This window comes from Nuphar pumila, chromosome 17 (genome assembly GCF_984573655.1).
Source record: "Nuphar pumila chromosome 17, dmNupPumi1.hap1.1, whole genome shotgun sequence".
Taxonomy (NCBI): Eukaryota; Viridiplantae; Streptophyta; class Magnoliopsida; order Nymphaeales; family Nymphaeaceae; genus Nuphar; species Nuphar pumila.
The window spans coordinates 9,690,012-9,711,691 of NC_143265.1; the positions used below are offsets into that span (position 1 = coordinate 9,690,012).

Genomic DNA, 21,680 nt, shown 5'->3' on the forward strand with positions numbered 1-21,680 from the left:
TCATCAAGATATTGATGGATTATATCTTCTGGGGCCCGACGTGGCATAATTTCTTTTACGGAGCTTGATTAAAAAATACTTTAATGTTACTCAGGTGTTCTCCGAAAGTAATTTAACTCTTACACGATACCTGATGATCCCGACTTCAATATCCAAGTGTCAGATACCATACCCGTTGCTCTCCCCATATAAACCCCATCTCCACGTTCGCTCACTCTGCAACTCTCTTCCTCCTCTTCCTCTTCCCTCCCTCCCTCCTTCTGAGGGAAGACAAGAAAGATCGAAAGATTACGGGAATGCCACTATTCTCTTCCCTTCTCGCTCGTCTGCCCTAGATCATTCTCTCATAAGCAAGATGTCGTCTCTCCACGTCTTGCATTGCTCCTCTTCCCTCTATAACGCCTCCTCTTGGAAGAAAACCCCCGGAAATTCGGACAAGAAAATCTTCCAGAGGAAGCTTCGCGTCTACCTCCCTTCCGGAGGATTGGTTCTCGTCGGACCTCAGTGGAGATCTCTCCGGGGTTCCTCTATCGTTGTTTGCAGGGGCGCGGAGATTTCATCGACCGAGAGGTTTCAAATTCCTTGCTTTTTGATTCTCTGTCGGTTGCTTTACTTCTAGTTTTGAGCTAGTGGTTGCTTTGATCAACAGGTTGTTTATTCGCTTAAATGACACAAGATTTCTTGCTTCGGATGATTGCGTGCTGTGTGCAGTTATCTTGATCTTCTGCTTAATGTCCTTTTCTCTGCGTTCTTTTATGGCAATTTAGCAAGAATTTGATTCTTCGTGAATGGAAGGAAGGCAGATTGAGAAACGATTTTGTTCTCTTGAGTGAAATTTAGCTGGCATTTACGATTGGTGTTGATCTTCTGTTTAATCTCTTTTTCTCTGCGTTCTTTTCGGGTAATTTAGCGAGAATGTGATTCTTGTGAAGGGGGGGAAAGCAGATTGAGAAATGATTTTGATCTCTTGTGTGAAATTTTAGCTGACATTTATGTAATAGTGGCGGAATGTGTTCGTTAATTATTTTATTTCAATCTGTCTTGAAAAGATGGATGATTCTTACTGTTGGATTTTTGGCTCAAAACTACCTAAGTATATCCTCTATCTTTCTATTTTTCCTAAGTATGTGGGTGTAGGTTTCCTACAAAAATTTAGTCCTATATTGAAAGTCGTATAAACTTTCTTTGTCCGTATGGAGGAGGGTGGTGCCTTAGAGGGCATGGCCGTCAAGGATATTAGATTTTGGGCTTACTATGCATTTATCCCATTTGGATCTCTTCGGATATTATCCAAACCGAGTTGCATGGCCCTTAAAACCCAAACGTTCCTAGATCTGCTGTTCTTATCCCTGGACCTATTGATCATTGACTTTGACCCATCTAGGGATGATTAAGGGTATGACAGGATCAATTTGAACCCAACTTATACCTTGCTCGACCGTTTCACTATTTCTAGTAAACTGTTTGGTTCACTTTATGACCCTTTAATGGGGCTCGAGGGCTCGGAGCCTATATAAACCCAACTCTTCCTCCTCATTTCTCATTCCTCACCTCTCTCTCTAATTTTGGTGCTTTTCTCTCTCCTGGGTTAGACCTAAATTCAGGTAGAGATCCAGATTTGGTTTAGCCGACTTAGTTACAGTTAGATTCCAAATCTAAACCAAAGATCCATATTCGATTCAACCCTAGTCAAGAGGCTCTTCAAGGTGGTTTGTGTCGAGGTTGTTGGACTCACCCATTTCAGGGTGTGGTACAATCATTCGCAAGAAGGCAAAAACTCGGTTGTATCTTGGGAGCGTAGTTGCACAAATACCCATTGTACCGAGGAATTGATCCTAAGTGGGGCAACTATCACTTGAAAGACATGTTTACGCGTGTCACGAGCTCACTAGTTCAATCTCAATTGCCTGAACTACTAAGTAAGGTAAATTTTTCAACAAGTTTCAAACAATAGTTCTGCAAATGGCGGCTGTGAAGGTTGGAAACTAGGAGGTGCCAAAGTTGTCTCAGTTCGATGGCACCAATTTCAAACGATGACAATACAATGTGCTCATCTTCCTCACGGTTGCAAAAGTGGCGCATGTGCTCACAGAGGACTATCAAGAAGAACGGGAAGACAAAACTATTGCTGAAAACCGCAGGAGACTAAAGTGAAAACATGATGACTTTGTGTGTCGCGAACACATACTTAATGCACTTTTCGACACCCTGTTCGACCTCTATTCAGAAGTCGGCACAATAAAGAAACTGTGAGAAGCCCTTGGAAGGAAGTATAAAACAGAGAATGCAGGAAATCGTAAGCTTTTGGTTAATAAGTATATGGATTTCAAATTCTTTGATGATAAGCCACTGTTACCTTAAGTCCATGAGATGCAAATCTTGGCTAATCAGATCAAGTCTGAGGATATGAACCTTGATGAATCATTCTAGGTGGTTGCAATCATTAGGAGATTGCTTCTATCTTGGAAAGATTATCGAAATGAATTGACCAACAACACCAACAACACCAACACCAACAACACCAACAACACCAACAACACCAACAACACCAACAACCAACAAACAACAAACAACAAACAACAAACAACAAACAACAAACAACAAACAACAAACAACCACTACCACTACCACTACCACTACCACTACCACTACCACTACCACTACTACTACTACTACTACTACTACTACTACTACTTCATCCCAAAACAATTGGGGTTGGCGATATGAACCAACAAAGAAAATCATTCTGTGTCTTCCACATGAATCCTTCTCCTCCAATCATTTCTATCCAATGCCATGTCCTCGGTGAGGTTCAAATCATTCATATCCTTTCTTATCATCTCCATCCAAGTCTTCCTAGGCCTACCTCGACCTCTTTTAACTAATATATTTTCTCATTTCTCCATACTTCTAACTAGAGCATCATTAGGCCTTCGCCGAATATGTCCAAACCACCGTAAACGATTCTCTCTCATCTTATTTTCAATGCGTGCAACACCTATCTTCTTACGTATCTCCTCGTTCCGAATCTTATCTTTTATTGTATTTCCACACATCCATCTAAGCATACGCATCTCAGCTACACTCATTTTTTGAATATGATGTCTCTTGGCAGCCCATCATTCTGTACCATATAGTAAAGTGGGCCTAATAGTCGTCCTATAAAACTTTTTCTTCAACCGCAATGGCATTTTACGATCGCACAGCACTCCAGTTGCACTTTTCCATTTCATCCACCCAACCTTTATCCTATGATTTACATCTCCATCAATTTCTCCATACTTTTGAATGATAGATCCCAAATATTTGAAACAGTCATCCACTGGTATTTCTTGCTCACCAAGCTTCACTACACTCCCATCACTACTTCGTTGCCTACTAAACCTACATTCCATATATTTTGTCTTACTCTTACTCAACTTAAAACCTCTTACTTCTAATGTCTGTCTCCATAATTCTAACTTAGCATTAACCCCAACTCTAGACTCATCAATCAAAACAATATCATCAGCAAACAACATACACCATGACACATTTTCTTGAATTGATCTCGTAAGCTCATCCATCACTATAGCAAATAGGAAATGGCTTAAAGCAGATCCTTGATGTAACCCAACCGTTATAGGAAAATTGGTTGTCACCCCTCCACAAGTGCGGACATTGGTTACTACTCCTTCATACATATCTTTAATTATACTAATATACTTGAGAGAAACACCTTTCTTCATCATTGTCCACCAGAGAATGTCCCTAGGTACTCTATCGTATGCCTTATCCAAATCAATAAAAACCATATGCAAATCTTTGTTCCTCTCTCTATTTCTCTCAATAAGTTGTCTAAGAAGATGTATAACTTCCATAGCTGATCTTCCAGGCATAAAACCAAATTGATTCTCCGATATCATGACAACCTTCCTCAACCTAGACTCAATCACCCTCTCCCAAAGTTTCATAGTATGACTCATGAGTTTTATACCACGATAGTTTGTGTAATCTTGTATATCACCCTTATTCTTATATAGAGGCACCAAAGTATTCTTCCTCCACTCATTAGGCATCTTATTTGTCCGCCAAATCTTGTTAAAAAGATTTGTCAACCATTCTAAACCTTTCTCTCCCAAGCATTTCCAAGCCTCGATAGATATACCATCTGGGCCAACTGCCCTTCTTGATTTCATTTTCTTCAAAGCTTCTGCAATTTCTTTCTTTTGAATCTTGCGCATGAAGTCACGATTCATCTCATGAAAAGGAATGGACAAGTCTCCAAGATCCTGAGCATGACTTTCATTAAATAACTTATCAAAATAATCTTTCCATCTCTCTTTAATCTCCTCATCTTTGACTAAAACCCTTTGCGTTTCATCTTTAATACATCTAACCATACCCAGATCCATCGATTTCCTATCTCTCATCTTAGCAAGGCTATAAATATCCTTCTCGCCCTCTTTGGTATCCAACTTGCCATAAACCTCCTTATATACCTTATCTCTCGTGTTTCGAACTACTTTTTTAGCTTCCTTCTTTGCTATCATATACTTCTCCAAATTCTCATTACCACGACTCTTACTTAGATTTCTATAACACTCTCTTTTAACCTTAATAGCTAATTTGATATCCTCGTTCCACCATGATGTATCCTTACCTAGCGGTGCACCGCCTTTAGACTCACCCAATACCTCCTTAGCCACCTTTCTCATGCTTTTCGCTATCTTATTCCACATTGATTCTAAATCCTCCTCGAGACACCAATCAACTTCCTTAACTACCTGCTCTACAAACATTCCTTGTTTAGCTCCTTTAAGTGCCCACCACTTAATTCTAGGATCTATCCTATGTCTATCACTTTTGCGGCATTGTCTAATTCTAAGATCTAAAATTAAGACTCTATGTTGTGTAACTACACTTTCTCCCGGTATAACCTTACGATCGATGCAACAACCCCTATCTCTCTTTCTAAGTAGGAAAAAATCTATCTGAGTCGTATTAACCCCACTTTTAAATGTTATTAGGTGAGACTCCCTCTTCCTAAACCAAGTGTTTGCTAAGATCATATCATAGGACAAACCAAAATCTAAAATCCTTTCTCCACTTTCGTTTCTTTCTCCTATACCATAGCATCCATAGATACTCTCAAATCCATCCCTACTAATGCCTAAATGTCCATTAAGGTCACCGCCGATGAAAAACTTTTCTTCATAAGATATCCCTTGTACTACTCTATCTAAATCTTCTCAAAATTGACGCTTAATGGAATCATCTAAACCTACTTGAGGTGCATAAACACTAATAATATTAATAATATCTGTACCTAATACTAATTTAATAAGTAAAATCCTATCACCCTTCCTACGAACCTTAATTACATTATCTATAAACTCACGACTAATAACAATCCCTACTCCATTCCTATTCTTATTCATTCCTGTATACCAAATCTTATATCCCCAAGGTTCTATCACTTTTGCTTTCTCACCTACCCATTTGGTCTCTTATAGACATAAAATATCAATCTTTCTCCTACACATAACATCTACTAACTCTACCAACTTACCAGTTAAAGACCCTATGTTTCAAGTGGCTAACCTAATTTTATGGTCTTGGACTAACTTCTTTACCCCCACCCGTCCAACAAAGTGAGGGAACCCTTGCCTATTTGACACCACACTCGGGCGCCGGTGTGACACGTCATTTTCGGGCGACGACCTAGCAACCCTTGCCCATTTATCACTGCCTCCGGGCCTAAAGAGTACAGTGCGTCGCTCAGTAGGGAACGCCCCAACGAAATTTTCATATTGGTTCATATTCATAGGGCATGACTAAGTTTTTATGCTCGCTGTCACCGGCCTACCGCAACCCTCCTCCTTTATCCGGGCTTGGGACCGGCAGTGTATAACTAAACAGTTATACACAGGCGGAGTTAACTTAATCCCACTACATTGAGAAAATATAATCATTATGATTGTAAGCTCGTTGCTACTTCGATTGATCATAGTGTTAAGCTATCAATTAACACTAGAAGAAGTATATCTCAATTGGATATGCAAATATTATTGGCAATCTCATGTATTCTATGAATGAAACTAGACTAGACATAGCTTTCAACGTGAGCAAGTTGAGCCTATACATGAGTAATCTAGAACAAGAATATTGGAATGCAATATATCGAGTCTTGAAGTACTTGAGGAACTCTAGAATATAAAATATTCTATAAAAGAGAATCCACTGTACTTGAAGGGTACAATGATGCAAATTGAAATTCTGATTTTAATGAGTCATTATCCATAAGTGGTTGGATATTTATCCTTGGATTTGGAGCAATTGCTTGGGAATCCAAGAAGCAATATGTGATAACTCATTCTACAATGAAAGCAGAGTTGATAGCACTAGCAACAACTAGTATGAAAGCTGAGTGACTAAAGAATCTCTTAATGGAGATACCATTAGGAGATAAGCCAGTACCCTTGATAGCTATGCGTTGCGATAGTCAAGCTGCCACAAAGCGGAAAGTAATATTTATGGTGAAAAATCTAGACATATTAGTCTAAAGAACAATTATGTGAATAGTTTACTCAAGCAAGGAGTAATCTCAATTAAATATGTAAAATCTTGTCAAAACTTAGCAGTTGACAAAAGGACTTTTTTGATATACTGTATTTAAGACATTGAGGGGAATGAAGTTAAAGTCTATAAAAGCAATCACCGTTGATGAAAACCCAATCACATGATAAGGGTCAAACCATGTCGAGTGGTTCAATGAGAAGAACAAGTCTCTGAATGATTGGATTGGGCACTTAATAATTTTTTCATTCCTGATGTTTAGGGATGGCAGTGGGGCGGGGCGGGGTGGGGCGGGGGACAAGGTTTCCACCCCCGCCCCGCCTCAAAATTTTATCCTCCACCCCCGCCCCGCCTCAAAATTTTATCCTCCACCCCCGCCCCGCCTCCGCGGCGGGGATGGATTTTATCCTCCACCCCCGCCTCCATCCCCGTTTCACACCCTTCATCCCCGGTCCAAACGGGGATGAGGCGGGGCGGGGATATTGCGGCGAAAAGTGGTCGGGGCGGGGATGAGGCGGGGATCGTGGCGGGGACGGGGCGGGGCGGGGAAAAGTGCACGTCCACCCCCGCCCCGCCTCCGCGGCGGGGATGGATTTTATCCTCCACCCTCGCCTCCATCCCCGTTTCATACCCTTCATCCCCGGTCCAAACGGGGCGAGGCGGGGCCCCGCTTTCCCCCGGTCCACTGCCATCCTTACTGATGTTAAGTGCTCGAAATCTATGTAAGGAAGTTGAGTTCAAATTGAGCTCTTAACAAGATCCATATGCCTTATGGTTAGGGTGTTTCAAATAGATTTACACCCTTGATAAACTTACCTATATGAGTGTGAAGGTGGGGGTTGCTTTTTATAGGACTTGGACTTTGTCTCTAGAACACTCATGAAACTGGGATACAACACATGACCCTTAATGTGTAACTTCTATATATTGGTAGACACACTATGACCACATGAAGTGAAAGTGTGTGTTACGACATTTGGAAGGTCAATTAGGATTCTCAATTAAAAGCTAACGCTATTAAGGTCCCAGACTGACTAAGACTAAGTAACACTAACGTGGGGGTTCAAACCAGAAGGTACCTTCGTCTATGTATCGAATCTTCATGAATAGCCTCTTAAGTCCTCTTCTTATAGTTTTAATCCACGTGGGGGATTGTTGAATTTTTGGCTCAAAACTACCGAAGTATATCGTCTATCTTTCTATTTTTCTCTAAGTATGTGGGTATAGGGTTCCCTACAAAAGTTTAGTCCCATATTGAAAGATATAAGAATTTTCTTTGTCCTTATATAGGAGGGTGGTGCCTTAGAGGGCATGACCCTCAAGGGAATTAGATTTTGGGCTTGAACAAACCTTGGATCACAAACAATATATATTTATATTTGGATTTGGATTTGGATTTGGGTTTGAGTTTGGATTTGTGGTTTCGGATTTGGACTCTGACCTGACCTGGCTCAGCTCGGTTCGGTTGTGTTTGGCTAGGCTTTAGCCTTTTTGGCACTTGAACGGTTTTGATACCAAGTCCATATATGTCCATTGACCAAGCCATAATACTATACATTTATCATATTTGGATTTGTTCGGATATTAACCAAACCGATTTGCATGGCCTTTAAGACCTAAACATTCTTAGATCTGCTGCCCTTATCCCTGGACTTGTTGACCGTTGACTTTGACCAGTATAGGGACGATTAAGGGTCTGACAGGGTCAATTTGGACCCAATCTATACCCTTTTTATCCAGTTTTTTCGACCTTACCTGCTGGACTGTTTCACCGTTTATTTTGGACCGTTTGGTCCTCTTTAGGACCCTTTAATTGGGTCTGGGGGCTGGGAGCCTATATAAACCCAACTCCTCCTCCTCATTTCTCATCCCTTACTGCTCTCTCCTCTCTATCTCCAGTTGTGCTCTCCTCTCTCTCTATCTCTCGAGTTGAGATTTTTTTTCTCTCCCTCTAATTTTGGTGATTTTCTCTCTCGTGGGTTAGACCTAAATTCAGGTAGAGATCCGATCTTCTTAGAGAGATCTAGATCTGGTTGAACCTAGATCCAGCCTCGGTTCCGATCCAGATCCAGTTGTGGTTAAGATCCATATCTAGTTGTAGTTCAGATCCAGATTCCTAGATCAAATCCATTCTTAAGATCCAGATTCGTTATAGTTTGGATATCTGTTCAAGATCCATATTCGGTTTCATTTGGATTCCTATCCAGGATCTAGATCTGGTTGTTGATCAGACTCATATCCAGTTGTTGTTTGTATTCTTAGAATCTAGATCCAAACCCAAGATCCATACTCGATTCAACCCTAGTCAACAAGCTGTTCAAGGTGGACCGTGCTGAGGTTGTTGGGCTCACCCAGTGCATGGCGTGGTCCGATTATTCGCGAGAAGACGAAAGCTCGATTGTATCTTGGGAGCGTAGTTGCACAAATCATGGCTTTAAAACTCGCCGAGTCAACTCGTTGACTCGGCTCGGCTCGACCCTCCAACGAGTCAACCCGACAAGGCAAACTCGGCTTGCCAAGACTCGGGCTTGACTCGGGCCTGACTCGGATTGACTCGGGCGAGTTCTGGGATGTTTGAAATTTGATTTTTTATTTGAGTTGAAACAAACATGGGATGAAGTATGGTTGTTACAGACAGAACATATGTTTTGTCTGTTATGTTCTAAGGGTCTGTCCAATCTTGGACAAGCAATCAGACAGACCCTTAGGGTCTCTTGTGAGTGTGTCCTTAGTGGTCCTTGTGTTGGCTGATTTGGTGGACTGATGTGCTCATTGGATTTGTGGTATGTGTGCTCTTGGATCTTCCCTGTGTGTGTGTTAACTTCGTAACAGGTACTAGGTATCACTATCATAGCATAGTCAACTATAATATTCATCATGTATTATCAGAAGCATAAAATTAAGGAACTAAGTATATGTTGGAAACTGGTAATTGGCCTTGTGGTAGCTAGTAGCTAGAAGTCACTCAAGAGAGGATTCGTAACGTTTCCATAAATTTCTACCAATAAGACAAATGTCAACAGAGCTTCACATAAGTTCTTGATTGCTTGACAATGCACAGAACCATCAAAATACAAAAATCCTGCTAATTCATAAGAAACAACATTAGGAGCCAGTGTTCATAGGGAAAAGAGTTTTAGCTCTATTTGGGAGTGAACAACCAGGATTTTATATGCTGCATCTCTTTCGAGAATTTTTGTCATGCCACTTAATTTCATATTTTTCAACTTACACCATAGTTATTCTTCAACTTACTCCATAGTCCTTTGTCTAAAAAAGAAATTTGAAGGCTATTTAGCAGGCTATCCTAGAGTTTTTTGCTACAACATTAGTTGCTTTTAATGACCTTTGTTCATTTGTCAAGGATGTACATTTATATATGGTCACATGGACAACAAAAAGGACACATGGCATGCCATTGTTGTTCAATTTTTCATTAAGAATACTGTATAAGGGGGCATGACACAAGGGTAACTGGTAAGTTGGGAATATTCCTGTGAGATAGTTTGGCAGAGATCAGCCTATGCATTTTTCAATGCTACTGCTCTCTATGAATGGTTTAACTAGAAAATGACAAACCCAGGAAGTAATACAAGCAAAAACCATGCTAATTTAGTTGATGCCAATTGTTATCAGTTCAAAAGCAACCTAAGAAAGAGTCACATCTCTCTCCCAATTTCAGTGATTACATGCCTTAACACAACCCAAGGATCTCTTGTTTACTGAAAAACATGGTTTGAGACAAATTATAAATTGTTTTTCTTTTAAAATCAAAAGTAAACAAAACCCGGTCCGAGTCACCGAGTTGACCCGCCGAGTCACGAGTCAATAAAGAACGAGTCGAGTCCCGAGTCACGGGTTTTAAAACCTTGGCACGAATACCCATTGCATCGAGGACTTGATCCTAAGTGGGGCAACTATCACTTAAAAGAGAACACGTTTACGCGTGCCTTTGAGCTCACTGGTGCAATCTTAGTTGCCTGACCCACTAAGGTAAAATTTCCAACACTTCCTGCGTCAAGCTTTTATAGTTTTCTGTATGATAGTTGATTTTGACCGTATTGCAGAATTTAGGCTTTTTTTTTTTTTACTTTCTGATGATGAAATCATACTAGATTGAAGAATTTGTGGTTAACAAGTGAACAGTTGGTTCTGTTCTTGGTTTTTAATGGTTGTTTTTTGTGATATTTATTTTTATTTGCGCTAGTCAAATAACTCACCATAAGATTAAAACTTTAGTGCCGTTGGTGCTCCGTTGTTTAGTTTAGGTGCTTTAGTGGTTTTTGTGTTTGTACATTCTGAAAATTTTGTCTGTCCTAGTCTACACCCTTTTGAATTTTTATGGAGACTAACCAACAGAGCATGGGATGTCCAGCATCCTTGATTAGCAATCAGAATATGTGGAATCACCTACTGACATAGGTGACTCCAGTAAAATGGTTGGACACAGACTTGGACACGTCTGTGATCATCTGATGAACTTTAAATGCAGTTTTTCTTTGAGGATTACCAGCATACCTCTACCTCCTCGCTGGTGACTGATTCCTGATGCCCGAATGCCATTTCTCTTGTCTTCCAGTGCATTATTATGTGCTCTCCCTTGTTTATATCAAATGCTTATTTAATTATTGAAAATGAATTACTAATGAAATCAAATGATTCAAAAGATGAAAGCGTATCTGACCTTTCAATTTAATTACTGAAAGAAGGAAAAAAAGGCTGATGAAATCAGAAGTTCCTTCGGGGTTAATGGTCCTCATTATTGCCTTATGATGCTCTCTCTCTCTCTCTCCACATACACACACTCGTGCATACTCATACCAATGATAAAATTTAGTCATAAAGAAAAATCAATTTTTCTGAGTTTTTCACTTATGTGGCTAGAGAAGTAATGACGGCATCTGGTTGGGAACATGGAAAAGTAGATCTTCATGTCATGTTGGACCACCAAGTGCAATTTGGTGAATACATTGCTATTCTGGGTTCTTCTAAGGAGCTTGGATCTTGGAAAAAGAAGGTAAAAATGTCATGGACAGAAGATGGATGGGTGTCAGATTTGGAACTGAGAGGTGGTGAGACTGTTGAGTATAAATTTGTAATTGTAACTGCCAAGAAAAATAGTTTGTGGGAAAAGGGTGATAACCGAGTATTGGAATTACCGATGGAAGGGAAGTATGAAATGATTTGTCATTGGAACAAGACAAATGAGGCTGTGGTTTTAATTGGAGTGCCAAGTGAAGTTGCTTCATCCCAAGAAGCATTTGCACAGGAGATGAGAGAAAGCAGTAATGGGTATATGATTAGTACTCCCGTTTCAGTCGATGAGCCTAGCTCTTTTGTCCAAGAATGGCAAGGAAGTGATGTCACATTTATGAGGTCTAATGAACACTATGCAAGAGAAACTGAAAGGAGATGGAACATGGATGGATTACAGGGCGTGGCATTGAAACTAGTTGAAGGTGATCGGAATTCAAGGAATTGGCGACGAAAGGTATGGCATTTTCTTTTTCATGATTTATAGAGCTTTGTTATATTCTTGAGCTTATGTACAATAATACTTGGGAGTATTGAGTATTTCACTATGATGACTTCCCCATCTTTTGAGTTTCACCAAATGATCACTCCTTGTGCATTTTCAGTTTCCACCTCATTCTCTAGCAATTTTAATGATTTCTATTAAATATTTGTTTCTTTTTTTCCTATTTTTTTCATGTTTATGATGTTAGCTTTGTGGTTCAACAAAGAAAACCAGAAAAAATAGATGCCATTTTCTCTTTTTGTGTTTGAGATGTATGGAAAACATTTTACATGTATTTTATGGCTTTCTCATGTTGATGTAACAAGAAATAATTGAGATCTTTCAGAAAAATATCGATTTGATTTATGATAAAAGCTTTCATGTTTTATTTGTTATGTAATTATTTAGTTTTGCTATATTTTCCATTGGAATGTTTAGCTGTTGTATGCACCATTAATTTCATCTAAGAATCAATTTCTTTTCTTTTCTTCCTTGATACAGTTGGAAGTTGTGCGTGAGCTATTAATAGGAAACCTAGAGAGGAATGACTGCTTGGAGGCTCTCATTTATTCTGCCATATATTTAAAGGTTTTTCTGTTTTGAGATTATTTTGTGGAAAAGTCTATACAGATTCAACATAATTTAGGTTTACGATGATGATATCTGGGAATGTGTGCTAATGAGCTTTTTTCAAATAGTGGATCAACACAGGTCAAGTTCGTTGCTTTGAAGATGGGGGCCATCATCGGCCAAATAGGCATGCTGAAATTTCAAGACTTATTTTTCGTGAGTTGGAGAGATTTACTTATGGAAAAGATACGTCACCACAGGTACCTCATATAATGTGCAATGATTTTACATTGCAAATTTGACATTTCTCATAACCTTCGTGTCTTTTAACTCATGCTAGAAGGACAACTTATTTGAAGAGGTTCAACTTTCATATGTTAAAGTGCATTTATTGTTTAAATTGATTGGAGCTTGTTGTGTGATGTTTTATGGCCACCTTGTTTTTCTAGGCCTATTTTACCATTTTATCCCCATCATATCATTTAGCTTCAGTGGAAAATGAAGTAAATCAATTTCATATCTGTTAAATTCTTTACTTGTGTTTCTTTTCCCTGTTTGGGAGAGGAAGGTAAATTTATATTTGGAGACATAAGCTGATACATATCTTTGGAGTTTGTATAAATCTTTCCTAGGAAATTTTGCCAAGCCAATTCCAGAATTTGTTTCATGGGAAATTCTTGGTAACACTTAAGAGAAAGGCAATTCTCATGGGAAAATAATCTTGATAATTTTCTATTTTAGTCTTGATAATATTGTGAAAACTAGGATATTAAATGTACTTTCAAAATTTGTGACCTGTGTCACATGGATACTCCATTTTGACACCCGTTCCGTGTTCCCTTATATATTTGTCATATTATAAATCTCATAAAAATGGCTGTACTACCATATTTACAACCGTATCCGTTTGACATTTTGTAACAAATTTTTGGCTTTCAGAAAAGTTGTGATAACATAGAATCTTGGAAAACTCTTTGACATTCTTAGTTTCAAATTTCTTGGTTGATAAAATCTGTAGAAATTAAAAAATCTTATTTTTTCTGTGTTACCAGTCCAATCACGATTAATATAAAAAGGCAACAATAAAAGGTCAACATGTGAAACATTCATGATTTCTAATTTTTTGATGGTTGGAGCTCTTCACGTTTCTTTTTAACACTATAATTGTGGTCATGCCATCAACGGCCAGCCATTGACCCATGATGAAACCACTCATTGGAAGGAAAATGCATCTGTGGAAAAAATTGTTAGTGCGGTCTATCATCTGATGCAAAAGGCAGTTCACTTGTCATTACTTAGCTATTGCTTACACATCTTTTGATTTACTACTGTTTATATGAACTCATGAGCTAACAATACTGCTCAATTTGAAACAACCCAGATATGACACCAATTGGTTGATTCTTCATATGGGATTCATGCCACATGAATAGCTATGGATATCCTTGTACCTTTTCTTGTGGGTGATACCTTATCTCACCTATTCTATATGATCATTCCTTTTGCTTTCTCAGTAAATTCATTTTCTGTGACGTTCAAAAGAGAAGAAAATAACAATGCTTTCGATAGTACATCTTTTGTTGAACATTTTTACTTTCTGTTCTTTGATGTCTTAGGCAACCTTTCTGAGATTCCTGTTGATCTTTGCATAATGTCCAGTTTTTCACATTCATTTTTGTTTAGTAGTTTGAACATAGTTCTTGCATTTTTCACCCCTTGTTCCATTAGCAAAATTCTTGTTCTGTATGTGCAGGAAATACTTGTTATTCGCAAGATTCATCCATGTTTGCCTTCATTCAAGTCAGAATTCACCGCATCTGTCCCTTTAACTCGAATAAGAGATATCGCACACAGAAATGATATACCTCACGATCTTAAGGTTTACTGTTTCTGCAAAATTTAGAGGTTTATATTTATGTTGATGCCTTATTTTGCGTAATCTGATCTTCTCTTTCATGGCAGCAAGAAATCAAGCACACCATCCAAAACAAGCTCCATAGGAATGCTGGTCCAGAAGATTTGATTGCCACAGAGGCCATGCTTGCCAGAATAACTGAAAAACCAGGAGAATACAGTGAAGCATTTGTAGAACAGTTTAAGATATTCCATCGTGAGCTTAAGGACTTCTTCAATGCTGGAAGGTATGCTCTTAACGAGGGTCTGATTACAGTAATCTGTGATTATTGCGGTTATTGACTTGCAGATATGTTAATGCTTCTGTTACTTGTCAGTGTTTGATGAGTGAAGAACCAATTTACCTGCACCCACATAGGTGCTTCATCGCAGACCTGAATATGTGCCTATCTTTCTTCAAAATCATCAAGTAATAACGGTTATGATTAGCAAATACCCTGCATTTGGAGTTCATCTGTAAATATTTATGCTTAAGTGTCACATATGGTTGTAGTTTATATGTTCAATGAGGTATATTCATCACCTTGAACATACAGAGTAATTAGCCCATGTCAAATATTCAAGCTAGATTTGTTGCACATTAAACATATTTTATTGCTTAGGGAACTGTTAACTTTTAAAGTCGGTCAACTTTCTTCCTTATAAAGTTAGATTTTTATGTGAACAGTTTGTCTTATACATCTTTTAGAGTAATTTCTTTTTCTTCATAGCAGGTGAGAGATTGTGTTTTTTTTTTTCTTTCGATTTTGCCTGCACTAAAGAGGACCAGGAACCTCTAGTTCATTCTTTCATTTCATATTCTTCATTACAACATTAAGGACAGTGTAATGGGAATTGTGATCACTCCACTTTTTTATACACTATTAAACTTTCAAGGCATCAAAGAAATGACTGGCCAAGAAAGGCGCCTACTCAACTTAGTTTCCTGGGAGGATAACTGGGGCAACTGATAAAAGGTCAGAAGGAACATGTTTTTTGTGATTCTATGAAATCCAAAACTTAAATATCATAAGTATCTTACTACCAAAAGAGATTCACAAATACATTAACCAAATATAAACTAGCCAGTTACAAAGTCACCATGGATTGTGCACATGTTTGCTATCATGTCAGGCTAGTTAAATGAATGCTCAATGAGATTGTACTTAAATGAACAAAAAGATGGATGGCTACATATTGAAATGAAACAAGGAAAAAATGTGCACACACAAGTCCACTAGGGGACATGCACATAAGCCACTAAGGGTTAGAAGGCAACACTCAAGAGCACACACAAGCCATTAAAGGGCCAAACTTACAAAGTAAAAAATATTAATTTTATTAATCCACAAAATGCTCAAGAGAAGCATAATGGAGAGAGGGGTTTTAACCTATCACACGAACTCGGCTAGGGGGTCGACGCACCCGCGTCGACATGTCCCGACACGAGTGCGGCTTCAGACACGGGCCAGACACGGTCAACGAAGAGTCGGACTCGGTCAACGCATCGAGGCCGAGTCCGTCCACGTTTTGGACTCGGACAATGTTGATCGAGTCTATATTCGTCCATTTTAGGGTAAAAAACTAAAATGATTATATATATAGATATAAACAGACTGTGCACTCACAGGTCACAGTGACTGTGCTGTGTGCACAGACTGTGTTGTGTGCACAGTCACAGGTCACAGTGACTGTGCTGTGTGCACAGTCATATATATATAGCCGAGTCCCCGTGTCCAAAATTTTTGAAATTGCGCCGCACCCGCACCCGCACTCACACCCATGTGACATAGGTTTTAACCCCTATATATACAAAATAGAGGGAAGAGGGAATGAGCGCTAGCCATTGGGCTAGTCCCAATAGCTAGCTAGGTGGACAAAAATGTCCCTTATAAAAGGGGTAAATTACCAAAAAAATAAAAAAATAAAAATAAAAATATATTCTAAATAAACCACTCATATATATATATATATATTTATATATATAACACCCTCAAACTGACAGTGAGATCACCGAAAGTTTGATAAGGAGAAAGAAAAAAACGAGGTGCTGACAATGCTTTAGTGAAGAAGTCCCTAAGTTGATATTCAGATGTAACATAAGGAAGCTCAATAGTGCTGCTGAGAAACTCTTCTCGAACATAGTGACAGTCCATCTTTATGTACTTCGTGCGCTCATGGAAGGTGTGATTGCTAGTGATGTAGATGACACTTTTGTTGTCATAACACCTCTTTGATGGAGTAGAGATGATAATACCCATATCTTCCAAAAGACCTCTCAGCCAAACAATCTTTGATGTAGTAGTTGCCATTGCACGATACTTGGCTTCGGTGGAAGACAACGACACCTTTTGTTTTTTCTTGTACCTCAAAGAAATAAGAGTCACCAAGAAAAACATAAAAACCTGTAGTAGAAATACGATCATTAGGATTGCCTCCCCAATATGAATCAGTATAAGCAATTAAGTTTAGTCAAGAAGAAGAGATAAATAATCCTTTAGTTAAAGTGCCCTTGATGTATAAGATGATCAACATGATTGTACTCATATACTGAAGTGGGTGCATGATGAAACTGACTGGCGCTCTGTACCGCATGTGCTATGTCAGGTCGAGTAATAGACAAGTAAATAAGGAATCTAATCAGTTGTATATACAACGTTGGATCATCTAAAGGGACCCCATCGTTAGCTCTCGATTTACCATTGATGACTTTAGGTGTGTTTATAATCTTTTCTTCTGACAATTCTGACCTAGCAACAATCTAAGATGCCAATTTCATTTAAGATAAAACATACCCTGAGGACAATATGTAACTTCAATACCTAGAAAATACCTTAAAAAACCAAGATCAGCCATATCAAAAATATTTTAAGAATATTTTTTATATCTTCAACTCTTTTTCTATCACTACTAGTAATAATCTTATCTTCTATGTATAATAGTAAAATAATAATACTTGTCCCTGCATTCTTGACAAAAAGAGCAGTGTCAGTATAACAAGAAATAAAACCAAGATTAATCATAACTTTACTAAAACGGTCATACCAGGCTTTAGGAGCTTGCTTGAAACCATATAAAGCTTTTTTAAGTCAAAGTATTTTACCTTCCTCAAGGTCTAACCCAAGTGGAGGTTCCATGTACACTTCTTCATTAAGGTCCCATTAAGAAATGCATTCTTAATATCTAATTGGTAAATTTGTCATTTTTTAATCGAAGCTATTGCTATAAGAGTCCTAACACTTGTAATTCTAGCTATAAGAGCAAAGGTTTTCTCATAATTAATTCCATATTCCCGAGTATACCCCTTAGCCACTAACCTAGCTTTGTACCTTTCTAACATTCCATTCCTCTTAGTTTTAACTTTGAATAACCATCAACATCCTATGGTTTTCTTTGCTAAGGGAAGACTCACTATTTCCCAAGTTTTGGCTCTATGGAAGGCATCCAATTCAATTTTCATAGCTTTTACCCAGTGAAAATGATCTTTGGCCTCTTTGTATGTTGATGGCTTATAAAAGGCATGAATAACTAATAGACAAACTATATAATTAAGAGAGGACTCATAGGATACAAATCTACGAGGGGTTTTGGATATTCGATCAGACCTCCTAAGGTATGTCTCATTTATGCATTGATTTTGTATATACTTGTTATGTGCACATGGGTGCTCCTCATTGTTTCGTCGGGAATAAACCTTAAGCTCTTGAACATCATTGGTCTTGTTAACACTATCATCACTACCAACAATGTCTTGAGAGACATTATAAAAAATATCATTATGATCATCACTATTAGTACTAGGTTCATTAGTGATGTAATAATTATCAATATTAATTATATATACTTCACAATGTTTGATGATTCATTTGCTTAGACAATAAATCAAATAAGAAAGAGTAATCATTATCCATTTTAATTATTTCTTTCTCAAAACCACTCTCATCTTCAAGGAAAGCCACATTTCTCGAAATATATAGTTTCTCATTTTTTAAATCATAACATCTATAACCTTTTTTATGTTACTCATAACCAAGAAAGACACATTCAATGGCCATAGAGGACAACTTATCATTTCATTCATAAAGAACAAAACATTTACATAAAAAACCCTTAGTCTTTTAAATTACGGTTCAATATCAATGAGCTTTTCAAAGGGGGAGATGTTTTTCAAAGTCAAAGATGACATTCTATTTATTAAATAGGTTATGGTGAGAGTGGCTTCAACCCAAAAATTTTTAGGAACATTTTTTCTAAACGAGTAAGGTTCAAGTGGTTTCTATGATGTGCCTACTATGTCACATGGGTGCGGGTGCGGGTGCGGTGATGCGACCCTTTAAAAAAACTTGGGTGCGGGGGGTGTGGGAGGGTATATATATATATATTATATATATATATATAATTTTTAAGTTTTAACAGTTAACACCAGTAACACTAATGAAAATATCACCCATATTTTGAAAATATTGCGATAAATTAGTGATATTTTCAAATGACAATATTATAACAAAAAATACTATTTATTTATTTTAAAATATTATCTATTTTTAAATATCACGTCTTTAACATGGTATTAACACAATAAAAATACTTTTGCTTATTATTTATACAATATGTTTATATATGTTAATATATTGATATTTTCTAAAATATTCGTGAAAATGAGACTGGGAGAGAGAGAGAGAGAGGTACACAGAAAGGAGAAAGAGATTGAGTTGAGAGAGAGAGGTATGCAGTAACAGTGGAAAAAGGGAAAACTGGAAAGAGATTGAGAGAGACAGAGAGATAGGTAGTTGAGAAGAGAGATTGAGAGACGAGGGGAGAGAGAGATTGAAGGAGAGAATGAGAGAGAGAATGCATACCTGGGTTGGAGTTGGAGAGGAGGCGTTGCCGGACGGTGGTAGCTCGTAATCGTCGCCAGCGTCGGGGTCGAGAGACGGGTCGTAGCGTCAGGGTTGGGAGGCGAGGGCAATTTTTTTTTGCCCTAATCCTCCTCTCAGCCCCTTTTCATCGGACTCTATTTTTTTTAAAGTCCAAAATTTGAACATTTATGACCCTGGGTGCGTTGACCGCACCCAGGGTCAGGTTGATCGCACCGGGTGCCGCACGCGCACCTGCATTGCATCGCGTCAACGCGGGTGCGACACCTGGTTAGCCGAATCCCTGTGACATAGTGTGCCTATGTTTTCTTTTAGCAAGGCTATTTTGTTGAAGGGTTCTTTGACAATCTTTAATGTAAAATTCCAGTTTCTTTCAAATAACATTTGAACTCATTTGATAGAAATCCACCTCTTGAATCCGAGCAAAAAATATGAATGTTAGTTTGAAATTGATTTTTAAGTAGGTTATGAAATTCCTTAAAGAAAGAAAGTTTTCGATTTTTGCCCAAGAAAATAAATCCAAGTATATCTAGTATAATCATCAATAAAAATAACATAATAGGAGATTTTTTCTTTAGATATGATTGAAATGGATCCCCATAAATTTGAGTGCACCAATTCAAAAGGTCTTTTAGTTTCATGAGATCTAGAAGAAAAAAGAAGCAATTTCATTTTTTCAAGTATACAATCTTTACACACATTCTTTCTCATTATATTTTTTTTTTGAAAACAGAAAAAGAGAAAGTTTAAGTACACTTGGATGACTTAGTCTTCTAGCATAGTTACAAAACTATTTTCTTGGTATACACAAAAAATCTATATAGTATAAATCCCTTCTTTTATGGCCTTCCCCAATCAACTTTCCTGACTAACGATTTTGCATGAAGCAACCTTTAGATGAGAAAGAGATTTCATATACATGATCGTATATTTAAGAAACAAAAAGTAAATTTAAGTTTAGTTTGGGAATAACGTACTTTTGGAATATAGAAATTTTTGAAGTTATTTTTTAAATCTCCAATATTTGTAATTTCTAGAGAAGTGCCATCGGCAGTAGAAACTGTAATGAAATGGTGGTCTTCCACAGAAGCACGAGAAACCTTCAAAAGAGTGTCTATTGGAGACACCTCAAGCACAACCCATAAAAGGGTAAAAATGGAAGAACACTAAAATAATAAATATTTATTTCTTCACAAGCAATGCTTAAAAAGCATTGAGATACAAAGGAGGGGGTCACCCATATATATACAAGAGGAGAGTGAGGTGGGAAGAGCTCTTCCTAAGAGTCGTTGGACCTAGTCCAACGACTCTATTTATAACTATTGGACTAGGTCCAACGACTATATAGTTGGTCAAGATCTAACTAACTAGTTCAAAATGAACTAGAAAAAAAAGAATAAAAGAAAAGAAAGAAAAATAAAAGAAATAAAAATAAAAGAAATAAAATAATATATTTATAAATATATATTATATATGTATTACATATTACATTTTAGCACTTCCCCTCAAACTTGCAGTACAATGAGCGAAAGTTTGTTTAAGAAAAAGTGAAATCTGGGAGCAGTGAGAGGTTTGGTGAAGAAGTCCGCTAATTGATACTCTGATGTAACATATGGCAGATCAATGGTCCCATGTAGATATTCCTCTCTGACATAGTGACAGTCTATCTCAATATGTTCGGTGCGTTCATGAAATGTTCGGTTGCTTGCAATATAAATCACACTCTTGTTGTCACAGCACATTTGTGAAGCTTGTGTTGCTTCAACTCTCATGTCAGCAAGCAGACGTCTTAGCCAAACTACTTTCATTGTTGTGGTTGCCATGACATGGTATTCAGCTTCAGTGGACGAGAAAGAAAGAGCTTCTGCTGTTTTTTGCACCTCCACGAAATTAAGGATTTACCTAAGAAAACACAAAAACTAGTGGTTGAGTGTCGATTATTGGGATCACCTCCCCAGTCAACATAAGTATAGGCAATTAAATCTAATGAAGATGAAGCAGACAAGAAGATGCCTCATGAAAGAAAGGACTTTATGTATCTAATAATACGTAAAACTGCTCTCATGCGAACAGAGGTAGGAGCATGCTGAAATTGACTAGCTGTGTGTACAACGTGTGCTATGTCTAGTCTAATAATGGAAATATAGGAAAGTGCTTCGATAAGCTGTCTATAAAGAGTGAGATCATCAAAAGGTTCTCTATTATCAATTCGCATTTTAACGTTGACAACTTCTGGAGTGTCTACTTTCTTATCATCTGTAAGT

The 21,680-nt window shown here is 37.8% G+C and overlaps 1 protein-coding gene across 3 annotated transcripts in view; it reads left to right on the forward strand.

Annotated features, from left to right (window-relative positions):
- The first annotated feature begins 249 nt into the window (after positions 1-249).
- The window catches only part of LOC149811594 (phosphoglucan, water dikinase, chloroplastic-like), an 84,764-nt gene continuing 63,333 nt past the window's right edge, over positions 250-21,680 (forward strand). For all 3 annotated transcript variants that reach the window (XM_089993382.1, XM_089993384.1, XM_089993383.1), the window contains exons 1-6: positions 250-570; positions 11,443-12,049; positions 12,578-12,664; positions 12,775-12,906; positions 14,400-14,525; positions 14,609-14,787. In XM_089993382.1, coding sequence (XP_089849508.1) covers positions 356-570; positions 11,443-12,049; positions 12,578-12,664; positions 12,775-12,906; positions 14,400-14,525; positions 14,609-14,787 — 1,346 coding nt within the window. In that variant the 5' untranslated portion in view covers positions 250-355. The remainder of the gene's footprint in view (positions 571-11,442; positions 12,050-12,577; positions 12,665-12,774; positions 12,907-14,399; positions 14,526-14,608; positions 14,788-21,680) is intronic.